Here is a 27352-nt window from a genome sequence, read left to right on the forward strand (position 1 = left end):
CCAAACAGTGTCAAGTGAATCATGTACAGATTAAAGGTATGCTGCCTCCTGCAGCTGCCCCAAAGGGAGTGCCCCAAATACACCAGGGCAGTGAGCAGGCTTTAATCTAACTAACAAAGGAGCAGTTTAACTTAATGTGATCCTCTTCTTGCTGCTGAGTGTATCCACTGGAAGAAAAGGAGTTTTTAAAGTGTTTCTAAATAGGAAGACAGAATGGTCTAATGATCAGGTACAAAAAGACAATGCCTTCAGGACTTACATATGGTACCATAAATCTTCCAGACTCAAATTAACCATTAGTTAGCCTAAGAGGAGGTCTGTCTGCTGGATACCCTGATAGGAAACATTCAAATATCACTGAGGTCAATTCACCCCTTATCTTTCCAAGACAAACAACAGCACCTAAGTTACTTGCACGAGTTTGAGAAAAGCTTTCCCTTCTCCTCACAAGACCCCTTGCATCCATGCACTCAGCAGGGTCCTGTGGATTCCCCTTCTGGCCAACCCTGGGGAAGGTGCAGGTGGAAAATGAGGCTCTAAAGCGGAACAGACCTGCCCAAGATTGTGCCAACAGTTTGTGCTAAAGCCTGAACCCCTATCAAATCTGCAAGGGTACAGGTTCACCAATGACCTTTCCCTCACCAGTGACCTGCCCACTCAGATGGTAAAGATTATGTTTCTTTTACTTCCCATAAAACAGTCTCCCTCTTTGTTGGTCCCATTGACAGACATTTTAGAGCCAAAAAGGCCTGTTTTGACAGTCTTGCCTGGTCTGCTAGAATGCATAGACTTTGAACTAGGTACTAAATCCATACCTCCTGACTGAAGGTACTTAAGGAATACAATAAATTGAGATATGGTATGATAGGTTCTCTTCAGCTCTCAAATAAAACCTCTAGCTCTCTGTACCTCTAAATCCTGGTCAGTCTGCCCTCAGCCAGATCTTTTAAGATGTAAAGTTACCAAGCCCCGCACTGCTGCGTTGCTGTGCACATCGCAAAAGCCTTCTGGTATTCTTTGGAGAGAAATGGGATGCACCAACATCACATGTCTGTATCACAGTCCCAGGTCAGTTTTTTAATTAGCTTTTTCTGCTAAGTTGTACCATTACCTCGGTCATCAATTAACTAAATGAGTTTGGTCTTGCTCCTGGTTACATGTTGAAGGCTCTGCTCTGGAAACGTCTATGGTTGTGGTCTCCTTTGCTTGCTCGTTTGTCTCAGTACTGTATAACTATGCATTTTCTCTATAAGAGCGCCAATTCAAGCGAAACAGGAAGACCTACCACACTGTGGCTAGAAGAGAATCAGGACTTGGATGGAGAAAGGCCTAACTGCAAGCCACATCTATCCTCAGAGCACAGAAATGTTGTCCATGCCTCACCTCCTCTTCCAGTTTGATGACCTTGGCTTGAGCATTGTTTAGGGCCTGGTCAAGGATTTCAATGTGCCTCCGCTGGTCCTCATTGGCAGAACGCACAGCTGCCAGCTCCATCTCCAACTTTTCCTTCTCCTTCAAGTGCTCTTTGTCTGAAAGAAAGACAAGAACAAGAGCCACTCCATAAGGACAGCTCACAGGCCCAAGATCACATACCAGAGGTAAGCTGCCACCTTCCTAGAAAAGCAAAAATTATGTGAAGCAGCAGCGAGTAGGGCCATTACAACACAGAGATGAGACACAGCGGGCAAGGAGCTTCTACTGCCAGGGCTCAGCCCCTCAGTGCCCAGCCCTACATGACAACCAGCAGCAGAGACAAGTGGCAGCTTGGGCTGCATCTGCACTAGCAGAGCTTGTGGACGTGAGCACCGCCTCACAGCTTTCCATTCTGCTGAACTGCTAGCACGTTGCCCAGCAAATTTTGGCTTGCACCAACTACTCCTTTCCCATACAACACCCAAGCCCTGCCTGAGAATAGCCTACGTCAAGGGCTGCTTGTAGCTGTCAGCTTGGATGCTGCTGCCCTTCTGCAATGGGCAAGAAACCTCAGACCCATGGACGTGGTTTGTGCTGTGCCTGGTCCTTTTTATTTGCAAAGACAGAGATCACGACATACAGAAAATGTGGAAAAGCCAAATAATAAACAGCAATCTGTGCTGGACAGCCTGAAAATGTAAAGAGGGGAAAGCAATAGGGAAGAGTAAGATAGAAGGCATCTGTACAGGCTTTCTCTAGGCATGCAGAGAAATGGAGGCTGTGGGAGACATTTCAGCTCCACAGGGGCCTGGGGTAACTTTCCAGACCAGCATGACCTAAGGATCCAGTGATCAGCGCTCCTCTCCTACTAAACGCCTTAACACATCACAAGCAAGACTTGTGCTGAAAAATCATCCCTTTTTTGGACAAGATTTAAAACTATGTTAAAAAAACACAACTGGCTAAATTCAGTCAGCTTTGCTCACATCATTTTCTTCAGCAACAAACTCCAGGCCCACCATTGACTTCGCTGGCAAGTTGCCTGGGGAAATGCTTGGCTCCATCTGCTTCTGCCCTGACAGTGCTGAGAAGCCATTTCAGGGAACATGAGTGTCACAGGCCAATCACTGGATCCCCCATGTCAGAACACAAACAGTTAATAACTGGAGCAAGCAGGGGATCAAGGTTTCATTCAGGGAAATATGAGATTTCAAAATCTGGCCTTCATTCTTAATGACAACAAAAATAGAGCACTTGGAAAGCTTCCAGGAAGGAAAATTTCCTCCAAAAATTAATTTGGCATCAATTAAACATTGTTTTGATTTTTGACTTTTAAAACACAGCATTACAGAATTTATTATTTTTTGACTGAAATGAAAAGTTTCTCCAAAAACACTGAAATGTGGAAAATCTGCCCTAAACATCTAGCCCATCCCACCCAAATGTGACCACTCAAGCTGGAAGCCCCAAGCAGGGTCAGAAAATGTCACATGGCCAAAACCAGTCAATTTCAGACCTGAACTACTCCCAGCAAGGCCACATTCTTCCTTAATGTCAGGTGGGATGAGAAGAGATTTAATTTCCACACCATCAGAAGGTGTCTGTAGCAAGGGCAGATGTATATGAGCTGAGCCATGTGGAACAAGGCAAAAGCCACCCAGCCATCTTCCCATTTGTCCTTAAAGGAGGAATTCAGCACCTCATAACAAGAAACCCTGGCAGCAACACCGGCATGCTGGTCCCTGCAGAGCCCACAAGCAAAGCCCAGTGAGTGCTGTGCACACCACGTCACTGACTGCCACCATGGGCTGTCTTGGTAAGACGTGGCCTTAATCTTCCCTTGTTGGCAAGGAATTTTATATTGGACATGCAGACCTCTTCCTTCAATGCAAATACATTTACTTAATTGGATTGACAAGAAGAAACATTATTATCTATTGTGCAAAAGTGTACATGTGGGCAAATTAACCAGGAGCTAATGTGAGGGTGAGGAAGCTGGAAGATAAATGCTATTTCAGCCCTATGGCACTTCACCATCTCGTGCTGGGATCACACGTGCTCTGCTCCAGATCTGAAAACCATATTTCATATTACAAATGGGCTTCGCCTATTACTATTATAAAGAATAAGATTTTTTGTGTCACCTCCAGTCTCCATCTCAGAGCTCACAACTGCTCTGCACTGTTGCATTGCTAATGGAGAGCTCTGTGAGGAACTGAGAAATGATCCTTGCACATCCTGCTTTGCCAGACTTGTTTTTCAGGGATTTTTTCCTATTACTGGAGTTTTACCACATAAAACTTTGTTTTCAGCATTACCAACCTCAAGAATTTTATCTTTCCTTCTTCAATTCATCATGAGAGTGGCTTAAAAATTATAACTTTTAGGAACCTGTCAATGTTGGAGTTTTCTTGTATAACTTGGGTTATACATAGGGACTAGAAATATGCTTTTGCTTCCTAATGAAAATTAAGATTTGCATTTACATACCTGTCTTAATAAGGTGTGACCCTTAGGAAAAAACCCAAAAAAATCAGTTTCATGACAATTTTTTTTCTCTTCTTCTAAAAATGGTTATTTTAATCTCAGTAGACAAGTGTACACATGGCAGATAAAACTCAGTTTTCCAACTCTCCATTTTCTGCCTGTGTATCCCATTAAAAGATATGAGGAGAGTACAAACTGTGCTTGTGAAAACTCCCATCTTGGTAGTGAGGTGCAACCCAACCTCAGTCATGGTCTGCCCCTGGGGAAGACTCACAATCACAATCATCAGCATATAAATGTAGTCAGCAACAGAGGACTTCAAGCAAAACCTTTTAGGGACTCTCAGAATGGTGTTTTAGGCAGACACCCTGGTATCAAGGTCATTTCTGTGAGAGTCCCAGCAGCCCACAGAACACAACTGAAGAGAACTTGCTTTACACATGCCCATTTTTCTATTCTCGGAAGCACTCTGCATTGCATTGCTAACATTTAGCTCTCTGGCCTAGCCAGGAGACACTCCAAGCATCCAGACTGTCTTATGTGATAGGATCTGGAGAGCTATATTTGTTTGTAAGCTGTGAATTGATTGCAGTAATACGCTGAGTGCACAGCGCAAAGTTTCACTGCTATTTATTTACCAGCAGAAGCACAGAGTATGTTTATGTACTGGAAAGTAACTCGAATTGAGTCCATCTTGGAGATTTAACTCCCCCCTGTAGCCAACAGTATATAGCAACACTACCAGGCTGTCTCTATAAGAAGAGAGAAGATCCCAGTCTCCAATTTCCACTGTGTAGCTTATCCCATTTGAACTCTTCCCAAGGATGACAAGACTTACACAGCAACGCTACTTCCTTAACAGATCATCCCCTTGGATTCACAGCAGTATCTACACATCCTTATGCCATCTGCTAACATGGCAAAGCTAACATGTCATGGAAAAGATCACCAGATTCTCTTCTGGTTTGTGCACACATGCACCAAATGATCAGCTGTGCTGGCATCATTGCTGCCGGTGGGAGCCAGGAGAAGGCTCTCCAACACTTGGAGCAGCTGGTGGACATTGAAAGGCTGGTGGTGAAGCATTTTGACTAGTATCAAACACTGTACTGCTAATGGAGATGGATGTTCTGCACTGCAGTACTGGCTCATCTTCCAAGGAAGCTCTTGGTGTGATAAATAAAACAGGTTTAGTTGTATGCAGCATTGAGCTTCAACAGGATTTAAGCTTACAAGATACTGCACAGCTCTCAGGTGATCAAGCCCTTCTGGATGTGTGCTGAAGATGGTCAGGATACAAAAGAAGTCACACACTGCCACACAGCATCCAGCTGCTTGGGTTTTGGGTTGGATGATCTCACACACATCAGTGCATGGCAAGGAAATCTGCAGCACTGTGCCCAGTCATTATGGAAGCCTAAAATTTGTTGGGAATAGATGCTTTCATAGCAGTAGAAGCTGTAAAGTCTTTGTCTCTTCAGTCCTTTGTGAAAGGTATGGTCCAGCTCTGCTCTTTCTCCTGCTGGTTAAACCCTGGCACTGATAACTAGTCAGCAGAGGCTGCTCTGGGCTTTTTCCAGCCAAGAGAAGAATGTTGCTTCTCTTAGAAGCAAGCATCTCTAGAGATGACCCTGCAAGCAACACTTCTCAATTTCAGATAAATATTTCTCAAAAATAAGCTAAGTTGTGTTACCATTAACTCACACTGCTTCATTCTGATGCTCAGAGAGAAAAAACCCCCTACCTACATAATCCAGTCTGCAGCTGAAATAAGAGTATATGATGAATTAGCTGAGTAAAACCAAGCCACAAGCACAATAACAATTAATAGCTAAGTATTTACCTCCACTTCACCATGTGTATGCTTATATATACACACATATACATATATGCACCTTCCAAACAGATAGGCACAGTACTCACTCTGAGTGGCATAAAGGCCCTCTGTTGCCTTATCCTCATGCCCATCAAAGTCTCTGCTGGCTAGCTGCCTATTGGCTGTCTCCAGTCGTTCTGCAAAAAACAGGAAATACTTTAAGTATAAATATATGTATATAAAATTGTAGGCCAACCAAGAAAATAAGACGTGTGCCAGCAGAGCAGTATAAATAGACTCTCTGAAGGAGGACATTAAAATGGAGGCTGACACATACATAAAAGATGAAGCCTTTGACCTCTTCCATGAAGCTGTGTCGTTCAGATTTACAGAAACTGGGGGAAAAGCCTCTGCCATTCACAGCTGACATGTCCAGGCAGTTCATCTCTCACACTGTCCAAAATGCAACAAGGCATCTGCAATCTGAATTAACCAGTTTTGCAAGGGGATGGGTGCTTTCCTGCAGTGAAGAGCTGCCCCTGGTGCCTCCTGAGGGAAGGAAGCCCCCACCCCATTAATGCCAATCCTTGGGGATGCCCACAGGAAAGGAGGAGTTTTTTGCAGCCAGGGATAGTTTCCTGGGAAGTTTCCAGGGAAGATCCTGACTTCAGATTCTTCCCTTCTCCAAAAAGACCATGTGACCCATCTTTCACCATTGCAAAAAGGTAAGTCAGTTTGCAGAAGGCATCTCACTGCATGAGCAGGTACCAAAGTACCCCATCAGGAACCTGGATTGGAAATAACCATCCAACATACACTCCACCTCCTTCCTCAAAAAGATACATCCTCAAAAAGATACACCCTCAATATTATGTTTTTAATACAAAAAAGAGATGGCCTTTGATACTCGCTACTGGTCTGGGAAGGCACTGAACTTGGAGATTTATGGGTAGCACACCACTGTTCTACATTGCAATTTGCTCTTCAGCTCATTAGATCTGGACACGACATTGTGACTGGTGGCCTTGCTCTTAAATCCATATTTGCAAGTGCTGAACACAAAGGCACCATCAGGAACTGACTCTCATATTTTGCCAGGCTTTTTTGCCACTAGGGGAGTGACAGCAGTTTTGTCTTATGTCAAGGGGCAGGGCCTTATTTCTCATTACATTTATCTAAATAGTGTGTGAAGTCACTGTTTTAAAGCCTGCTGCTCTGGAGCTAGTAAGTGAAACACCACGTCAACCAGAGGAAAAAAACACACAAGCAACTGTAACGTACCACGGAGATCCCTGTTGAAGTCATGAAGTCTCCTAATTTCTCCTTCAAGTTTGTTTCTCATTGCTTTGTCCAGAGACTCCCTTTTAGTGGTGGTCTTGACCAAGCCCTCATAAGCTTCTGAAATCCTCTGAATCTCTATTTCAAACTGAAAAGAGAGAGAGGTCCTGTTAAAGCCCTGCAGGAATGTGTTCTGCCCCAAGGTTTGTCCAGTGTGTTTCGATGACACGTGGGGGTACAGGCGATGCTCATGCCAAGTGTCACACCAGGCACCAACTCTACAAATGACCCATTTCCCTGGTAGAGGATGCTGTGAAGCCCCAACGACGCTGGAGGCTCCTGCAGTAGGGACCCCTGCAAATGGCCTGAGGGGCAGCTCGCCATGCCACAACACCCCATTGGACTTGATGGAACGGTTTGGTTGCTTTTCCTCTATGACCAAGGTGGCTGCTTTAATGCCATCCAAGAGGAAAAACAAAGGAAATGGTGTATTTGTGTGGGCTGTATGCTCTCTGAGAAAGGGTTGTAGGAGGCAATATTTATTATTCTGCCAGGTCCCTGATACAAAACTTATCTCTAAGATGTGTATGCCACCAGAAGTATGTTAAGCTCAGCTGTGACCTCACATCAATTTTAAACTATTGTGGTCCATTTCTTTCCATCCTTGACTGAAGACTGCGTTATACAAGAAGAAACTCCGTAACAGACTGAACCAATTGTTTTGGTTTTTCAGTCTTCTTAACTTCATCTCCTCTAAATCTGGCAAACTGCAGGCCGGGTAAGCAGAGGAAGCCCTTAGCAGAGAACTTGCATCTTAAGACCTGAGCCAAAAAGGCTGACAGGAGATTAGTCCTGGGCAGAGTTTTGCTGTCCAGCTTAATCCATTCAACTAATTTTTTTAATAAGATAATGTCATGTTAAGTGATACAGCTTTGGTAAAATCTTTGCTGCAGGAATGATCAACATTGATGCGGGAATCTGCTCCTGCATGCCTGGCCCTTGTGTTTGTGGAGAAAAGCCTGATAATGTGCACAGGCTGGAAACCACAAGATATATATAGCCTCCCACATACCTTTCTAAATCTGGCACTTTTTTGGCCTCTTGAATCACGGCTGGGACAGATTTGTGATTTTTGAAGCCAGGGTGCAAGCTCATCTTCACTTGCTGTGGTGTTAGGTCCCTCTCATTAAGCTTTAGGTGTGATTTGCCAGGGATGCTGCAGCTGTCACCCCACTGTCTGTGTTGGAACCTGCAGCCAGACTCCAGAAGCTTAGACTTGCACTTTGCATGATGCTGCGGCCACTCTGCCTGGATACAGCCCACGGGCAGGCAGCACCTCCAAACCACACACCAAGGAGAGCCTGGTAGAGCCACAATGGTGAAAACAGGTTATCTTCCCCAATTTCTACTTTCAGCTAACTCATGAGCACAAAAGCTGAAGCAAGTGGGAAGGTTCAAACTGGACATGAGAAAGCATTTCTTTACTGAGAGGGTGGTCAAACCCTGGAACAAGCTTCCTAGAGAGACAGGTGATGCCCCAAGCCTGTCAGAGTTTACAAGGCATTTGAACAGTGCCCTTAACAACATGCTTTAACTTGGCTTGCCCTGATTTGGTCAGGCAGTTGGACTAGATGACCACTGTAGGTTTCTTCTAACTGAAATAGTCTATTCTGGCCTATGACTATGATCTACAATTAAAAGCCTATCTCATGTGAATTTTCCATAATCAAAGCACTTTCCCAAATTGTTAACTACATGATCCCAATCAGACATCATGCTCAGCTGGGTGCCCTGACACTCATCAGTTCCCATGCCTCCACTCTCCAAGGTGAGCCACTACATGCAGGAAAAGATGCCTGCTCCCGAGAGCTCCTACCACAGCAAAGCAGACTTGCCAGCACAGCAGTGGGTTTCCACAGCCCAGCAGTCTGGCCCAACACTGCTGGTTACCACAAGGGCTCTGCTTGGCCCTCTATATGCTGTTATTTCCCAAAACACATCACCATGCAAGTCTCCTGCAGCCCCAAAGGCAAAAATTTACTGTACGAAAAGAAAGAACCTCCGTCAGCACTGAATAAAATTAAAGGAGAGCAGAACAACAGCCACAAATTGTGTCGGTGTTTCTCAACAGTCTGGGATTTCCTTCTCCTTCTCTTATGGAGAAAAAAAACAGTTCAGCCTCTTCTCTTCCTGGTAGCTCCTGGAGCGGACCCACTCAAACAACCCACACACATGGCATGGGGAAGAGCCAGCCCAGCCTGGCAATTAAACTTCAGCAAGATAACACCTCTCAGAAAGGGAAAGTAATACTTTGCTTTTGAAGAAAAAAAAGCTCAAAATGAAATGTGCACAACTCCTCTTCCAACTCCTTTTGGGTAAAAAAACCAGGCAACTTGTCAAACAGCACAAGGATCAATCACCACCTTGTACCTCTCTGCAAAAAAGTCTGTTCACACACAACTGAGAATATAACAAGCCTCAGGGCTGATCTGCTCGTCCAAATGCCCAGGGAGCCCTACAGGTCCAGTTGATTTTCTCTAATTTCTTCTATTCTGTTATGAATAAAAGTAATAGGAGGGTGGTCCTACCTAGAATAAAACTGTTACGCACAGACAAACAAGAAATACTTCTCCTGACCCTTCACCTTCCAACAAGAGGGAAGAGTTTTCACACTCAAAGTACGTAATTTAACTCAATCACATTTTCAGAGATGATGTTCAGCTGAAACTGTGGGAACAGAGGAGCGCCTGCCCTGTCCTTGTGTTCAAACACAGAAAAAACAGCATAGGAGGGATACCATGCGTTAAGGATTTGGTTTCCTGAAGAAAGAATGCACTTGAGTATGTGTTTCACTTTAATACTTCGCTTACATTCCCCCAGAGTCAATGGGACTCAAGTCCATGCTCTGTTGACTGAAGTGAGACTTCAGCCCGTGCTTGAATACCTTTCTGTTGGTGTCTGATGCAATCGCCTTGCAGTGCATCCAAGATAAAGAAAGAGTTATTTCCAAGAGTGAAAAAGAAAATTGGAATATTTATAGGGCATTGCACTCAAATACCTTTTACCGAACAACGCAGCTTTTGTAAAATTAATAGCTGGAATATTTCTTTTTGCCCGCAAAGGCCACAGGGAAGTTAGCATTAAAGTCTTTGCAGATGTCTTCACAAATAGTTAATGCTGCTGCAAAAATTTTTCAGCTAAGTTTAGGAAAGTCTGTGAATAAACCCAACTCATCTTGTTGCAGAGGAGAAGGCAGAAAAGACAGCAGCTACAAAACAAATGGTCTTTTTTCTAACCCGTTTGACCAGATTGTCACAGATTTTTCCCCAAGCTGAGGCTGGGACATGGTCTCTCAGAGATGCCTCTTCTCCTGTGAAGGGTGTCTCCAAGAACACCCTGATCTGCACACCATAGAAAAAAATTGAGCTCCTATTTAGATTCCTAAATTCAGTGAGAAAAGACCTGCAGTCTAAGCTCCTTGGTGTATAAGTGGTGGGAAAATAGAAATAAAGTAGCAGTGTAGGATCCTAAATAAATTATTTGGTCTGAACCCTTGGGACCCAAAGCCAGCAGACCTGGGGAGCATCTCTGCTTTGCCTTTAGTGAGTCTCAGTTTTAAGCAACTTCTACTTTTTTGATTTGACTCTTCATCTTCTCACCCCAGGCAGTGCTCAAGATATTGCCCTTTTCCACTGAAAAAACCTGCATGCATACAGAAAAGAGAGTGCAGGATCTCTTAAAAAAGGGGGTTTGAGCAAAATCTTTACCAAATAGTCTTTCAGGTAAGGGGGAAGTGCTTTTAAAACCAGCATGTTCAAAGATGGGCGTCTAACATCAGTTCTTAAAGACCCACAGAGCAGTAAGTGAAAACCTCTAAGACAACGCAGTTAATGCATTTCCAAATAACGAGCAAGCCCATTGATGGCTGTTACACTTCCAAAGGGCGTAGAGGACCACACAAGCTTATTGTGGTGGATAAGACTGCTTGGGACAGATGTGCATGTGCTCTTGAAATGGTCCTCTCTTGCAGCTCTAACACCTGTGCAGACGGTGCAGGACCCAGCTACAACAGGAGCAGACTCTGCCTGTGGAAGACCTCCAGGAAAAGCTTCAGTGAGACCAGCACGGAAGGATGGAAAGGAAAATACCCAGTTGAGACATATCTGATGAGTTGCCCTGTTTTGCCCTAAAGTCAGGGGAGCCCATAAGCCACAGGATTACAGTTCTGGGAGACCACCATGGAGAGGCAACGGTTATAGATGGCCACTGGTGCATCCCCATTGCAGTGACACAACTATGAAGAACACCTTGGGGAACCCAAAGACATCAAGATGGTTGTTCTGCCCAGGCCCCATCCCCACCTCTCCACATACCTTCTGCAGCTTGTCTGCCTTCTCATAGTAGCCCTCCAGCTCCTGCCGCAGCACGTGGTTCTCCTCGGAGAGCATCTCTACCATCTGCTGTGCCCGCTCCACTATGGCAAAGGCGTCAGGTGTCAGCTGCTGGCCCGGCAGTGGCGGAGTCTGGGCAGCAGCAGGGGCCGGCAGTGGGGGCAAGGAGCCTGGGAGCAGGGGGCCTGCAGTGGCCTGCGAGGACATGGGGCTGTGCTGCTGGGCTGGCGGCGGCGGAAAGGGTGGTTGGCATTGTCGGCTGCGGGAAAGCACACACGGACGAGGTGTTAGAGCCGCGCGCCCTCGAAATGCGTGCAGCAGCTTTCACTTAATGATTGCACAGTTTATTAATAGTGTTGTAACTGTGTGGTCATGATTGTGGTCTTCAGTCATTCCTAAATACCAACAATCACAGCAGGGATTGGGTAAATTGTCTCCTCGCCTGCCCTTGACAGTGACGTACACATCTGGCATGAACAGACAAAGGAAGCACTGACTCTAAAACAGCATTTTTGCCTAGGTGCACAGCTAATACTTCAGCAGCAGCCAGCCTCTTCCTGCCTCCCCTTGCCACAAACGACACTGCTGAGAAGCATAAGCCGGCAGGCTTGAAGGAAACACATGGGATGCATTACTCACCCTTCAAACACCACTCCCTGCCTGGAGCAAGCCCAGCTGATTGGCCAAGCTGCGAGGCAAAAGGAAGTGATGTGAGTGACACAGCGTCCCTGAGTGGCTTTAGTAAGCGGCAAAGGGAAGGGCTGGTGGGGAGCTGCTGGAGCCACAACTCTGGTCAATCACGGTGAGCCACAAAACTCATCTGCCAGTGGGAGACCTCATTGTGTCACTCCCTGACTAAGAGCATCCATCACTCACCAGGCTCATATCAGAGAAGAATAAGAAGTGAGCTGGCGGCAGATCTGCTTGTGACTAAGGATTGCTGATGGGGGAGGGCTCTTTAATCCACCAGAGTCACAATTTGCAATGTCTGGGGCATAACCTAGGAGGATCTCTTAGCAGTGAGGGTAACCCTGCAGCTGGTGTCCAGGTGGAATGGCAGTCCCTCCCTTCTGTCCCACGTGCCAGCTGTGTAAGCTCAAGAAGGGAGACGACCCCTATTTCAAAAGAAGAAAATTTAGGCAGGGCACAGCTCAAAGCTTGTCTGCTCGAGCAGACATCTCCATCCATTGCACAGGCAGTCTCAGAGCCTCGGCCAGGGTAAGCAGTCCCACGCAGAATCTCACTGTGCACAGGTTGAGCCACTCCTCACCCCAGAGGCCAAAGCTGTGAAATTTCTACACTGCACTGGTTTAAGAGACTCAGCCCAGACCATGTGGGCCATCGGTGTCAGAGTCCAGTTTGGCTAGAAAATATGCTGCTGGACCCCACCTGAAGTCTGCAATCAAACACATTCTGGAACTCGTATTTTATTTTAGCTTAACCACAAGCTATTAGGCTGTAGATATCATTACCTTTATTTCTGTACCCTACACAAAGCACAAGACATACTGAACAGATGTATTTACCCCACCTGGCCTCAAAGATCCATGAATGCTATTTCTTTGACAGACAATTTTGTGCTATATTAATACATAGTAATTATGGTTACTTGTCTTCAGCACCTACACAGCTTCTTGAAACAGGGCTTTCAAAACCTCTCAGTAACCCACCACTACCTTCAACTGCAGTAGAACAAGCTAAAAAGTGAAGGCAATTTTAAAGTCCTTCCCTAAAAGTGAATAGCGCTGCTTGTCTCCACCAAGCCACACAATGGCAAAGAAAGCCAGCAATTTAGTCTTATCTTCTGTCCAAACTAGAGTGAAAGCAAATGAGGCTCTGCAGGCTCCCAGACACAACACACACACAGCCCCATGCTCCCATCCCAGCTTTGCCCAATGCATCACCTGTGGCACTGAAAGGTATTGAAATGGAGTAAAGAGCGTACATATGCACACTGCTAACCTGCCCAGAAGCACAGAGCAGTGCCCTTAGGAAGAAGATTCCATCCAAGCTTCCTGCAGCCAGCATTGAGGAAGCCTGTGCTAAGCTCACTCTGGCCTTGGGATGGCTTTTACTTGCACAGCCATTGGGATGGCTTTTACTTGCATAGACATTCCCTAAGGCTGTGTCTCTCCTGGTAAATTAAATATCCATGGAGGCAGCTCAAGAGCACAGGAGAGGCCATTCCCCCTGGGCACCTCCCAGGGCCAGAAGGGTTTGCTCTCAGCCCCAGGAATACCAGTTCTCCAGCAGAGGTGCAGGCTAATAACTAAGGAGCTACATGTCTACTAAAAGTGGATAAAACTTTCACAAAGACAGGAAGTCAAGGAGGTGCTGTATGACACTTCACAACAAAACACACAGAAATTCACAGAATCACAAAATGGTCTGGGTTGGAAGGCATCTTTAAAAATCGTCTAGTCCAACACCCCTGCCCTAGGCTGGGGCACCTTCCACTACAACAGGTTGTTCTAAGCCCTATCCAACCTGGCACTGGACACTTCCCATGCTGGGGCATCCACAATTTCTCTGGGCAAAGCGTTCCTGTGCCTCATTACCCTCAGCATAAAACAAATCTACCCTCTTTCAGTTTAGAACCATTGCCCTTTACCCTGTCACTACAGGCCTTGGTAGAAAGTCTCTCTCCAGCTTTCTTATAAGTCCCCTCTAAGTATTGGAAAGCTGTAGTAAGATCTCCCTGGAGCCTTCTCTTCTCCAGGCTGAACAACCCAACTCTCAGTCTGTCTTCATAGGAGAGGTGCTCCAGCCCTCTGATCATCTTTCTGGCCTCCTCTGGACCTGCTCCCATGGGTCCATCTTATACTGGGGACTCCAGAGCTGGATGCAGTACTCCAGGTGTGGTCCCACGAGAGCAGAGTAGAGGGGGAGAGTGGTCTCCTTCCAGTTACTAGCCATACCATGACACAACTGGCTTTCTGGGCTGCAAGTGCACATTCCTGGCTCCTGTCTAATTTTTCATCCCCAAGTCCTCTGCAGGGCTGCTCTTTATCCCCCTGTTCCCTAGTCTACTGATGATGCGTTTTCCCTGCCCCAGATGGAGTTCCTTGCACTTGGCCTTGTTGAACTTCATGAGGTTCGCACAGGCCCACTTCTGAAGCCTCTCCTGGTCTCTCTGGAAGGCATCTCTTCCCTCTAGCAATTCAACCAGCTGCAAAAGGCCTTCCCCCTTCAAGGCCGTAGTCCCAAGGTACCCCCAGAGCCTCCAGCTTAATCCACCAGCAATGGATTAAGATACCGCTCCCTGCTCATCTCCTTTTGAAGTTTACTGCCTCTCCAGCCTCATCACTTCTGCCTGCTGCTGAGACCTTGCAGCAGGATGCCCTGGGGGTCACACAGACCTGGAAGGCCTGTTTTACCTTCCTTAGACCAAAATCATGTGTCCTGGCAGTGCTTGGAGACCTGAGGCCATGCGAGCCAGTAAGCCCATGCAGCCTTGTGCCAACCTTCTCTGCAAATCAGTAGGACAGCCCACCATAGCTCTCACACCATCCCCACAGTACCCCTTTCCTTCTGATGCTCCAGCATGTGAAACACGGCAAGGGACATCATGCCTGTCGTGGGAATTCCATATTTTTTTGCTCAAAAATCTGAACAGTAAATGACATCACGAGTGAGGGATGTCACTCACAACGCGAAAGATGCTCCACAGGCAAATGTGAATACAACCAAGCACGCAGCACCTCCTCAACGCTGCTGACAGCCAGTCTGCACTCACGCGTTTACCATAGCAATTAATCCAGATCAGCGTGAGTTTGTTTGTCTTTACCAAAAAAAGGGACACAATTGATTTTAAGCAAGAAAAAGCTTGGCTGTTACACCCTACTAAGACACAGATTTGCTGCAGGTAAATATTTGCTCACTTCTTTATTGGAATAGCGGAGACCAATAGAATTGAATTGAACTCTGAATCTAAAACAGTGGAGATATCAATTTTTCTTTTTCATTATGAAGCAGAGCAATCTTTGTTCATCGATACACCCTTTAGACCCTTGCAGGAGCTCTTCACACGGCACTTTTGGGAAATCTCAACCTTTCATCAATTTAACATTTTTTCATCACTTTAGTCTGTCTAGCTCTACACTACAGAGGAAAGAAAGATCCCAGGGATGTCCATTTTCTTGAACTGCAAATGACTTCTTGAGATACTAAAGATTTACACCCTGTAGCAGCAGCCAGCCACCAAAGTCTCAGCAGCCACAGCTGGGATTCTCCCAAGTGTTTTCCAACTTGGAAACTGGACAGGTACAATCAACTTTATGCTTTTTGAAGCATGACTGTTCAACATAATTAACACGTTTCTTACTTTCCTTTTACTTGTTTAATCTGTCTCAATTTAGTTCTGATTTAACCAACTGCAAAATCTCTGAGTATATATGCAATAAAATCTACACAGCAATTCACATTAACAAATCAACATTTGTAAAAACAGGAGTGTTGTCACATCAGCTTAGTTCCCATCCAACTTCTCATGTAAAGCTCCAAAGAAACGCAGCAATGAGGATTATCCTGAGCTCCTTCGGGCTTAGTAAAGAATGACATTCTCAAAATGCTTCCACTGTATTTTAAATGTTGATCTTATTCGGCATTACAGCACATTAGAATCTTTCAGCCAAACACATTCTCATCAAAACTCATCCTTCTTAAAAGCATGAGACTGTGGAACATTATGAGTTTTGGATATCTCTGCAACACCTCAGCTACATTTCTATTAAAAACATTTTTTTTGGTTGACATTATTATAGTAGGGCCCCTGAACGCTTCTGGAATGCAATGTAAAGAAGAAAAAAAATAAGGAAACCAGCTTTTTGAAAAGGGAGCACAAGCAGGCAGTGAGGCTTTCAAGGGCTACTGTGCTGAGGTCACCAGGCTCTCTCTCCTTTCAGGAATGTATAGCTTGCAATATATATATAACAGCCTGCTACCTGTAGCTTGCAATACAGCATCTTCAGCAAAATACTTCACCATGGACCTCACCTTCATAAGAAATTCCTCAGATTTTGAGGCCACCGAAGACCCCAAATTTAGGTATGGTCTTAATACACCTCTTATACTGGAAAACCTGGGAGCAAGAATGACCAACATAGAAGAATTTGGGGGGAATTTGTAGCTGTATGTAGGAATAAGAAACCCCAAAATGAAAAGTAATTATAAACTCCACTTGCTGCTGATGGTCAGGAAATCATAAATACAGAAGAGCTGCTGTTCAATAAAGCCAGGCAGTATAAGGAATAAAATGAAAATGCCTGTGAATATTCTGGAAATTAAATCTACCTCTGCCCTGCTACAGGTACAGTGAAGCTCTCCTCTATGGAGGGAGGGAGAGGGGTCAGTGGAGAAAGGACTTTGCTTCCAACATACCATGGCATTTACATTCATAATTAAAATGCCCTCCTCTAACCTATTTAGCTCATCTTTCTCTGAATGCTCTGCCTTCCTTTGCCTCTAGGGCAGACTGGCCTATTTCATCTCTCAAAGACTCTCCCAAGGAACTTTATCTCCTAACATGCATCTACTGGGGATGCTCTGGCTGAGTCAGTGAAAAGAAAGAGGCGTTTCTGGGGTGCAGTTTTCAGAAACTGCCTTAGGCTTTTACCTTACAACACAAGTAAAAAAGTGTATGAAAGGTGCTTATTCCTGCCCATTGACTGGGAGCATTCAGTCTGTATACTAACCTCAGACTCAGGTGTCTGCCTGACTTCCCTATGGCTTTTGCAGTCATGAAGCAGACTTCAAATGCTACTCTTTCTCACTGAGAATAACATAGAGGAAACTGTTATCACCATGCAGGAAAGAGACAGGATCCTGGGAAAGTCACTAAGCCCAGTCTGATGGTCATGGCGCAAGGAAACACAATTACAGACCCATTGTTAAATGCTGCTACAACTCAAAATGGGATAACATTTGCCATAGCTCAGACATGGCCCTCATGGTATATTCTCTGGCTTATGGAACCAGCAATAGTTGCAGCACCTTGTAAATGCAAAGGTTTATTTCAGAAACCATTTTGCAGACTCGGAATTAACTGTTTTGTTAGTGACATTTGTTAGTGCTGGAAAGATTTGGCCCGGCTTCTTTGGGGCAATTACATAAAGATTTGCAGGGCAAAATGATCGTCTGAAAAGACATGCTGTATTAAACACATCCTCCATAGTTAAGAGAGGAACAGGATACTGTATTTCCTCACAGAGATTCACATCCAGAACAGATTCTCTTTCTAAACCCAGCTGATTTTCAGCAAAAGAAAAGCTCTGCACAACTAGAGGAAACAACTGGGATAATAACAGAGAAGGATAAGGAGGAATGACATGGACATCACCCAGGCTGTGGGAATAGCTTCATTTCTTTTTCCTTTATTTTAATGTAAGGCATATTAGAACAGGAGAGGACACAAAACAAAGCTCTTCTGCAGGGCTGCCAGCATCCATGTCAGCTGGAAGTGCAGCCTCCAACCCACGCTCATGCTTGGGCTATCCTCGCAGAGAAAAGTCAGCACAAGCCAGCTTGGGTGTGACATCCCTCGGCTCCGCCACGCTGCCAGCTCCCCCGCCTGCCTGGGGTGTCTCAGGGGAAGAAAGGGAGCTCCTTGTAGTCCTGTCAGCAGCCACAGACATGTGGTTGAATTAGTAAATATCAACAGGTTGTCTGAAAACAGCAGGAGTATGTGTGGGGGGGCTAAACACAAATAACCAGAGAAGCCGCAGACTATTCCAGCAGTTAAATATAGGCTTCTACATCCTGGCAGGGTGGAATTTTATGAGGCACATAAAGAAATGGGATGTATTTAAAAACAGCTCAGATTTATTCTTTTCATTGATTCTGCATGGTGTCTTTTAAAATGCATGGATTAAATCAGAATTAAAAGCTGCCTGCATGATTGTCTTCTGCATGTAGCCACAAATGAAGCCCCCTCAGTAAGCAGTGGTATTTCCAGTTCAAGGCTTCATTTGCATTATACACGCTTTTTATTAATTAGTGCAGAGAAAGAAATCATTCAGGATAAAAGACATCAGGGCCACTGGGATCAATGAAGAGGATTCATTGCACCAAGTGATCTGGATCACTGCTTAAGCAGGACACAGAGAAACAATATGGACTTAAGCAGGTCTAAGTTCATCCACCCAGGAAAAAATACAGCAAGCTACAGTAAAAGGGTGGGAAATACTATCCTGGGCTGTGACAACCCTCACATGCCTGACCGGATAACAAGCTATATGGGGAGATCCTGGGGTGCCAACAGCAAGTGTTAATGAGCTACACAAACAAGGAACATTGAGTCGCATTGCAGAGGTGTTATTACATCTGATTAGCCTCTGGTCCAGCTGGTACTGAAACAGTGTTCAGGTTGGCTTTCCACAATGAAAAAAGGGGTTTTGACAACGGTGAAATAAGTACAGGACTCCAGGCTCCATCTGTTAAATGTATTAAAGGACTGATAACACAGGGCTCCTTGCTGTATCTGACAAAGATATTGCAAAATCCCTGGTAACTAGAAAATACAGACTGAAACTAAGATGCAGATCTATGCCAGAGATGGAAATTAGCTAGTGGAACAAGTCTATAAAGGCCGTGATGAATTCTCCAGACGGAGAGTGTTATAATCACCAGGACTGAATGTTTCACAAACTGGAATTAATTCACGGCATTGTGCAAAAGACTAACTTAGATTAGTTCGAAGCCCATTTACCTAACAAGCTGTAACTTTCTGAACATGCACCTAAGGAAAGATAGCAAAGACACTATTAAGGAATAGCTGCACATCTAGGAAAGGAAAGGTTTTGTAAAGATTATTACACTTGGCCAACTTAAAGCATTCAGAAATTGTGAGTCAAGGCTCCAGGCATCAAGTAACTGGCCTAAAAATATTGGTATTTTAAAGGGAAAAATATTGGCTCATTTTTATTTGCCTTCTGGCTATTTTGTCTTTTGAGCTTCAAGGTTAAAGCTCTGCTCTGTAATTGTGATGTCCATAAAGCAGAAGTCACTAAATCTAATTTATATAAATGCTGAGATTACTGCAGCATCATATGACTTTCGGAGTTCTTCAGGAAAACACCCTTTAGAATAAATTTCAAGATTTCATCCTGATGCTTATAAAGGCAATGTTTCCTTTAAAACCAGTCACAGCAAAAAAACCAAAGCCAAACCAAAAAAGGAAATGAAGCAGCACCTACGGTTATCCCATCTCCTTCGACAGTTCCCTGCCAGTGTTTGCCCATTTCCAGCCACATTTCCTTTGTCAAAGAAGGACTCGGGGGGACCCTATAGGTCTTTTCTATCCCTGGTATCTGTGAGTGCTTCTTCTGGATCAATGCAGCTCTGTGCTTCTCTCCTCTCTTTTCTGGAAGGCAGAAGCCTTTCGCATGGTCCCTGTCCAGAAGATGTCAGAAAGGATGGGCTGGGGAACTGATATGATCAAGACAGAGGAATGGAGATACTGGGATACATGAGATTCCCACCTGACCATGGGCAAAGCTGTTTCCATTAGCTTCTTTCCCAGGCCCCCTTGATAAGCTGAAAGCTGGAATTTCACACCTCGCTTGCCCTATAAGGAAAAACCAACCCCCACCCCTTCAGTTAACCTTATGAAACCACGTAGTCCCCTAACTCGACATTTTCTGTGGAGGTTTTCCATCCCAGCCAGGTGGCTGGCAGGGAGCCTCCCCAGAGCACAAGTAATGGAGGAAGCAGTGAGCAAGGGCAGAGCCACAGGAAGGTCTGTGTTAGGGAGCAACCCAGCAGTATAACACAACCCCCATCCCTTCTCCAGCAAGAGCTCAGGGGCTGCCACCCAGCAAGTCCTCTAGTAGAGACTGATTTCCCTGGATGTCCCAAGGTTAACCTGTCTTTATCCTCTCCAAAGAGGAATATTTGGAACAGAGATCACTTTGTGAAACTGCATTTTAACCATCCCAGACCTGGGCAAGCCCATCCTGTGATGGAGCCTGACACGCGCACAGGGATGCACTGGAGCACAGCTGCTGCAGATGGAGAAATGACAAGTGATGAATGGCAAACAGGGATTAAAATTGCTTCCTAAAAGCTTATGTCAGCCAAATCTTCCTGGGTAACAGGACCACAGCGGGAATCCTGCAGACCATCGGGCCAATTATGAGCTGGGATAAGCACAGAAGAAACACAACCAGTTCATATTGATTGCAAACAAGTCCAGGTAATGTCAGCAACGAACATTTCAGCGCACCCAAGCAACAGGGAAGGTTGACATCCCTGTGTCAAAAAATATAGAAAGAAGCCTGAGATGAGGATGAAGACCACCACTTTGCTGAGACCCAGAGGCTTGCTGTCTGATATCTGCACAGCCAGATTTCCCCCCAGTCACTAACACTGCGCAAAGCAAGGCCTCAAGATACAGTCTGCAAATGAGCAACTGTCCTGCTCGTGCCTCACAGGCAGCCAGCAGGAACACATACGCAGGAAACATCCCCCAAAATCCAGGCACCATGTGAAAGGAGCCAAGAAGGACCCGAAAATACCCACCTGCACATCAGGACCCAAACTGCCTTAAAGAAAGCATGTAAGAGACCATACACCTTAGAACAAACCTAACTTTGATGAAACAACCCCCACCATGCCAACCTCCTAACCTACATCTGTAAAAGCATGCTGGAGTAGCCAGCAGGAATAAATGCAGAACGAGAAGTATTAAGGCCTTTGCTGAGTTGCAAAAAAAGATACCACTAAAGATTGTTTTAATAAGTCTGCAAAACTCAGCAGCTCCGCTCTGCCATGCTGCCAGTCCTCTGCTGCACAGCATATCCCTGCTGCATAGCATATCCCCGCTGGTGCCTCTGCACCTGACTGGAGGGATATTTCTCCACCATCATGCAAATAAAACAGCACAGAGGGGTAGCAGGCATCCTCTCTGCAGTGTGATTTGGGAGTTAAACTGTGCTGCCTTATCAAGAATGAGCAGTGACAACCATCATGAGCTAGTGAGTTACTCCCCATAGCTGCTGGGGTGATCCTGCAGCACCTTGGCAAAGGCTGAGGACTGGCATGGAAGACAGCACTGAAATCAAAGGTTTTCTCAGCATTAACGTTGCTGATCAGGCACCGGGGAAAGGCTCTGGAAGTGGCCACAAAGGGTTTCCCACTTGACATCACAGCTGTTCCAAGTTAGCTGAAGCAGTGTATGTAGCACCTGGGTCTGCTCACTTATATGGACTCAGCAGAACAGACTCTGTGAGTATTGAACCAGCATTTTCCAAGAGTGATAAAAATACCCAAATAAGTTCATTTTCAGTGAATCTGCACGGTGGTGGTGATGTTTGTTGGTACCGCAAACGGCTGCAGGAAAGTATGGCCCCTGTTGCCCTCACATTTGTATAGCTCTTTCTTTGCATAAACAGACATTTTTGCTGAGGTCTTAAAAGCACTATCTTGCTCTTAAAAAATTCCATAAACTCTGCACATGTTTGATTTGGGAATCAAAACACATGTGTAGCTGAAGGAAGACCAGTGATGCTCAGTGCAGGCACTCCACTTGTTACAGCCACCTTGCAACAGTCACCAAAGCCATGCTCTGAGTTCCTCTTTGTCTTGACACAAAGCCTGTCACTTCTGCAAACATGGAAAGGCAGAGCATTCCCTCCTGCATTTCATGCCTTACACATTTTGGAAAGGAAGAGCCAAGTCAGCTGCACCACTTTTTCTATGTGCCTGTGCTGTGGTAAATTTACTGTGTGCAACTTAAGGTGATGCCAACAAAATCTTTGGAGATTCTGGGGTCAGAAAGACCCAGTGAGGCAGCTTGCAAAATGAAAACTACTCACATTCACACCAAACAACTCCAGCTTTCCAAATCCAGCAAAGTAATTGTCCAGGAGGTCAAAGACACAGCGATGAGACAGAGAAACACTTGCATTCAGGTACTGCAAGGCAAAGGAGCCCTTAATGCATGGGCTCGCCTCTGAAGGCAGGACCTGCATTGCTTGCAGGGATCAGCGCACAGCCAGCAAACGCTCTGGATTATTTCTAATGCGCTTGGAATAAACCCGTGCTCACGGGGAGGCCTGGCATGAGGGGCCCAGTAGTGTGAAAGCCCCACGTGAGCTCTGTGGGAAGATTTAAGTAGGGCATAAGTGGCATATAAGCTTTATAGAGCCATCTGGGAGATGTAGGTGCCTCCACCAGCCAGCCCTGCCAGCCCGGCCATGGGATGTTATGTCCCCACAACAGGGTGTGATGTCCACACCACGCAGTCTCCACCATGGCTGTGTTTACACAAAGCCCAAGACCCACACATGCTGGCTCCTCCAGCAAGGGCAGGACCAGTTGCCCCTGCAGACCCCCCCACGATGGGCATTACCTGCTGACCCCATACTCTGGGGGAGGCTGGTAGCGGACCAGGGCCAGCTCTGCCCGGGCAGGCTGGGGGTTGGCATAGGCGGCCTTGAGGACGTCCTGTGTCGGCTGCTCGCCATAGAAGAGCCCGTGCTCCTGTGCCTTGCTGCCCGGAGCTGCTGCCTTGGCTTTGTAGGGGTACTCGGGCGGTGGGCCACGTGGGTCTGTGCCCTTGCCAGGTGGTGGGGCTGCCTTGAAGCCCTTCCCGCCTCCCGGGGCTGGAGGGTGCTGCTTAGCCCCATTCCTCTCCAGTGAGAGCTGCATGATCCTTTCGCTCAGCGAGCGGACATGGCCCTGCTTCAGCTCCTTCAGTGCCTCATCCTTATGAGCCTGCCCGCTGTTGGCCCGGTTCACTGTTGGCCTCCCCTCCGTCCTGGACTTCTGGCTGGAGGAGCCATAAAAACCTGGGGTGGCAGTGGTGGCCGGCTGGGGGGGCTGGCCACGGAAAAATTGAGACTGAGCCTTGGCTTCCTCATAAGTGGGGAGCTCCTCGGTGCCGTGCGGGGGCTGTGGGGCCCGGGGCTGCTTCTCCATCGCAGCACCGTCCCCCTGGTGCTCCTGCCCCTGTGGTTCCTGCCGCCCTGATGGCTGGACCATTGGCAGGTCTTCGGGAGCAAGGTTTTCTGCGGAGGAGAGAGTGCTGGCAGTGCTGTTGGAGGGGCCGGCGCTGCCCGTCGCCTGGTGCTGTATGGCCAGCAGGTTCATGTTCTCGCTGGGGTTGCCATACCTCAGCCGCTCCTGGATCAGGCGCTGCAGGACGGTGCCGGCTGCCACCTCCTCTGCCCCTCGCATCTCCGTCTCTGGGACCCGGCGGAAGCTGGGTGGACGCAGGGTGCAGAGGGTCTCCTCGGCTGGGCAGGGAGAGAGAGGTTGCCATTAGCTCTGCTGCCCAGGAGTCCAATACCCCCACTCTTTCTTACCTGCTGCCTCCCATGGCTGTGACTCCGTCCCAGATGCACTTCAAGGCCAGTGCCCTGACAGCAGAGGGGGCATGGTTGGAAGCCACCAAAGGAGGCAGGGCCCTCCTCCCTGCTCATCCCCCCAGTCCTAGACCCTAATTCTGTTTGCAGTGAACCCTAAAAATACATTCCAGTCCCCTCCTTTGCCCTCCCTTCCATAATACTCCATGCATCCCATATCCAGAGCTCTGAACTCCCTTCCAAGTCAACAAGGGACAGGCCATGTCATAGGGAAATTTGGTATTTTTTAAAATACACATGATAGGATAGGACAAGACAGCATAGGATAAGATAGTTCAATTGGAAGTGACCTACAATGATTATCTCGTCCCACTGCCTGACAATTCAAGGCTGACCAAAAGCTAAAGCATTTTATTAATGGCATTTTCCAAATCTCTCTTTAAACTCTGACAGGCTTGGGGCATCGACTGCCTCTCTTGGAAGCCTGTTCCAGTGGAACAGGAGATGCCTGGAGATGCCTTGCATAGCTTAGAGAGGCAGCCTGTATGCCAATACTAAACGAGATGCTGTATTTTTGATGACCGAAGCCATACATGTACTGCATGCCATAATAAAATAAACCGTAAAATGTGTCACAGAAAAACTGTGAAATGCCACAGAAAATAAAAGGGTTCTAGCAGTCTAAATAAAGAATAATCTGTGCTTTGGCATCTTCCTCTAAAACTGCCATTTCCGTTCTGGCTGATAATGCTGTTTCTAAGGGAGTCAATACTAACTGTTGTAATTTTGCTGGGTCAGCACAAGGAAGACGTTATGGTCGTAGATGTAACACCAGCTTTTACAAAAGAGCAGCTGCACAACCCTAACACAAGCTACTGAAGTAATTCAGAGCCAATGGCACCATCTTTGCACTACATACACAGTGGAGCTTGCTTAGAGCTAAGCATCTAGAACCATTTGGACAACATTCTCAGGCACATGGTGTGATTCTTGGGGTGTCCTGTGTAGGGCCAGGAGTTGGACTCGATGATCCTGATGGGTCTTTTCCAACTCAGCATATCCTATGATTTATGACATAGCCATGGCTGAGAGGTTTGAAATCCCTCCCTCCTGGAGCCCTCCTTCCACTCCCATCTCAAAAGTGCCGTAAGGTATCTGCCCGAGCAATGTCTGAGCCCAGAGGGATGTTCCTGAAAGACTCCAGTTCAGACAAAAGTGAGAATAAACTCAGCTCCAGACAGAGTCCTCCAATGGCCCTAGGCATGAGGAGGTGCTGTTTCCAGTTCAGTTTTTTGAGATCATTCTTGGTATCTTTCTCTCTCCTGCTGTTTCCAATCCTCAGAGGAGTTCATCAGAAGGACTTACATTTGGGTTTTGGCATTTGAAAGTAGTTAAAAAACAAATTTTCTCTTGAGGTCAGGTATATTTCCCTGAGGTTTCACCAGTTACTGCACATGCTGTGGGATAAACTGCATGCAACCCAGAGGCCAGAGGGAAAGAAAAGCCTTTGACTTGTAACAACGAGAATAGGTCATTGTGACAAAGCCTTAAAGATGATTGTGGGGCTCAAGAAGGAGAGAAGATTCCCAGACTGCTTCATTCCATGCCTGTCCTACAAGATACACCTCTCCTGCTTTCCCTGAAACAACATTATCTGCCTGCCAGCCTGACTCACTGGGGTTGCAGCCCAGTCACCAGCTTTCAGAGGGTCTGTCAGCTCCTTGGAATGGTGTTTGATCCAGGAAGATACACAGACACACACATCTCCATCTACCTCTGTGCTCAACAGTCAAGTATCCATTTGCTTTATGTATCCCTGCAATTACAGCAAACTCTTACTGCTTTATGACAGCACACAGCAGCCTCACCACACTGGACATTTTTGCAGAAAGGCAATAATGTCTCCCTAACATACCAGAAAGCTTACAGTCTAGGTTGTTAGGCAATGCCTGAGACAAGCCTGAGGAAAGTGGATAAAGCCAACATCACGCGGTCAAGGTAGCTCTTTATAATACATCAGGATTTCCCCTCCTGTGTTAGTCATGTCAGCATCCTGGGAGATGGACTTTAATTGCCTCTAACTGAGGTCCAAAGGGATCGACTACAGTGAGCTTTCAACAGGGTGCCTGCGGTCCTGCTCCATCAGCAAAAGAGCCGTGGACATTGGTCCAGCTGTACAGTGAAGAGCAGCCATGCCCTGAAGGAGCAGCCATGCCCTGAAGGACCAGTGGAAATGCTGCACCTCCACAAGCACAGGTGACAAGTTGATGGGTCATAACACTCTAGTCAAAGGTAACCACTCTTTGACTCTACCAAGGATTAGAAGCTGGCCTTCAACTCCATAAATGCTATTTGTAAATGGTCTAAACTGCTCAATTTATGCTTTGGGAAGTAAATGCAGTGGGTTCATACAGAAGTGTGGCCGCGCACTTACCAGCTTTTTCTTTGGCACTGATCACTTCAGCTGTTAGTGGAGAAACATCATGCCTGCCAGCAAACAACTGGTGATCCTGGTAAAGAAAGCCAGCGTCTTCCAGTACCTGGACAGGGCTGGTAGGCTTGTAACAAACAGATGTGGAGCCTGTAAGAAAAACAAATGGGATGTCAGTAAAGAAACCACTTGAATGATAAAATATGAAGCCACGACTTATGACAGAAATCCAAAAAAATTTTCCTGAGCATGGCTAGGGGTGGTGAAACCCTTCTGAGGCCATTGAGCAAATCAAGTCTTCTGTCCTCACCTCCCAGATAACACATTAGCTCTCAGGAACAAGAGGCAAACACCAAGTCATCAGTGCTGCTTCATGCACCAAACCAGCCTGGTCTTCAAGGTACAAAGCAGGGCTTATAAGAGCTAACAGTGATAAGTCACAAGCTCACAAATCAAGGCATGTCCCCAGAACATGAGGCCAAGAGAGCCAGCGTAAAACTGAAAGAGGGAGTGGGTAAAAAGAAGGAAAGGTGAGGACACAGCCACACATTCAATAGGGCTAAAGTCTGTGAAAGGCTTTACCACAAAATCTGTTCATGAGTAATAGTTCAGCAATACAGAAAATTGCTGAGACATAAAATACAACCAGTGCTATCAAGGGAGAGAGTTTATAAATCACTTTGTCCAGATGTTCTTAATAAGGTAAGCAGCGGATGTAGCTGGAGGGCCATGGGAATTCGTCTGGCAGACCAACTGCACAGGAGCTGCATGCCCCAGCTCCAGCATCCCACAGACATTGATGGCTGGACTGTGCTGGTTTTGGTTGGGATAGAGTTAACCTTCTTCTCAGTAGCTAGTGTGGGGCTGTGTTTCGGATTTGTGCTGGAAACAGTGTTGATAACAGAGGGATGTTTTAGTTACTGCTGAGCACTGCTTACATAGAGTCAAGGCCTTTTCTGCTCCTCACTCCACCCCACCAGCAAGGAGTCTGGGGGTGTACAAGGAGTTGGGAGGGGACACAGCTGGGACAGCTGACCCCAGTTGACCACGGGGATATTCCAGACCATATGGCATCACAGTCAGCAATAAAAAGCTGGGGAAGAAGAAGGAAGGGGGGCACTTTCAGAGTGATGGTGTTTGTCTTTCCAAGTCAGTGTTATGCATCATGGAGCATTCCTGTCCTGGGGATGGCTTAACACCTGCCTGCCCAAGGAAAGTCATGAATTAATTCCTT

At 46.3% G+C, this 27352-nt stretch overlaps 1 protein-coding gene across 1 annotated transcript in view; it reads right to left on the reverse strand.

The window, feature by feature from the left end:
• The window catches only part of AMOTL1 (angiomotin like 1), a 42461-nt gene extending 16201 nt beyond the window's left edge, over positions 1-26260 (reverse strand). Inside the window, exons 1-6 of the mRNA XM_017816069.1 lie at positions 26122-26260; positions 22733-23618; positions 11368-11644; positions 6998-7142; positions 5824-5913; positions 1384-1529 (exon numbers count right to left, since the gene is read on the reverse strand). Of these exons, the coding sequence (XP_017671558.1) occupies positions 1384-1529; positions 5824-5913; positions 6998-7142; positions 11368-11644; positions 22733-23559 (1485 nt within the window). The 5' untranslated portion in view covers positions 23560-23618; positions 26122-26260. The remainder of the gene's footprint in view (positions 1-1383; positions 1530-5823; positions 5914-6997; positions 7143-11367; positions 11645-22732; positions 23619-26121) is intronic.
• Positions 26261-27352: the final 1092 nt, after the last annotated feature.

Source organism: Lepidothrix coronata, unplaced genomic scaffold, assembly GCF_001604755.1.
Source record: "Lepidothrix coronata isolate B3197 unplaced genomic scaffold, Lepidothrix_coronata-1.0 Scaffold53, whole genome shotgun sequence".
In the NCBI taxonomy this organism is placed as follows: domain Eukaryota; kingdom Metazoa; phylum Chordata; class Aves; order Passeriformes; family Pipridae; genus Lepidothrix; species Lepidothrix coronata.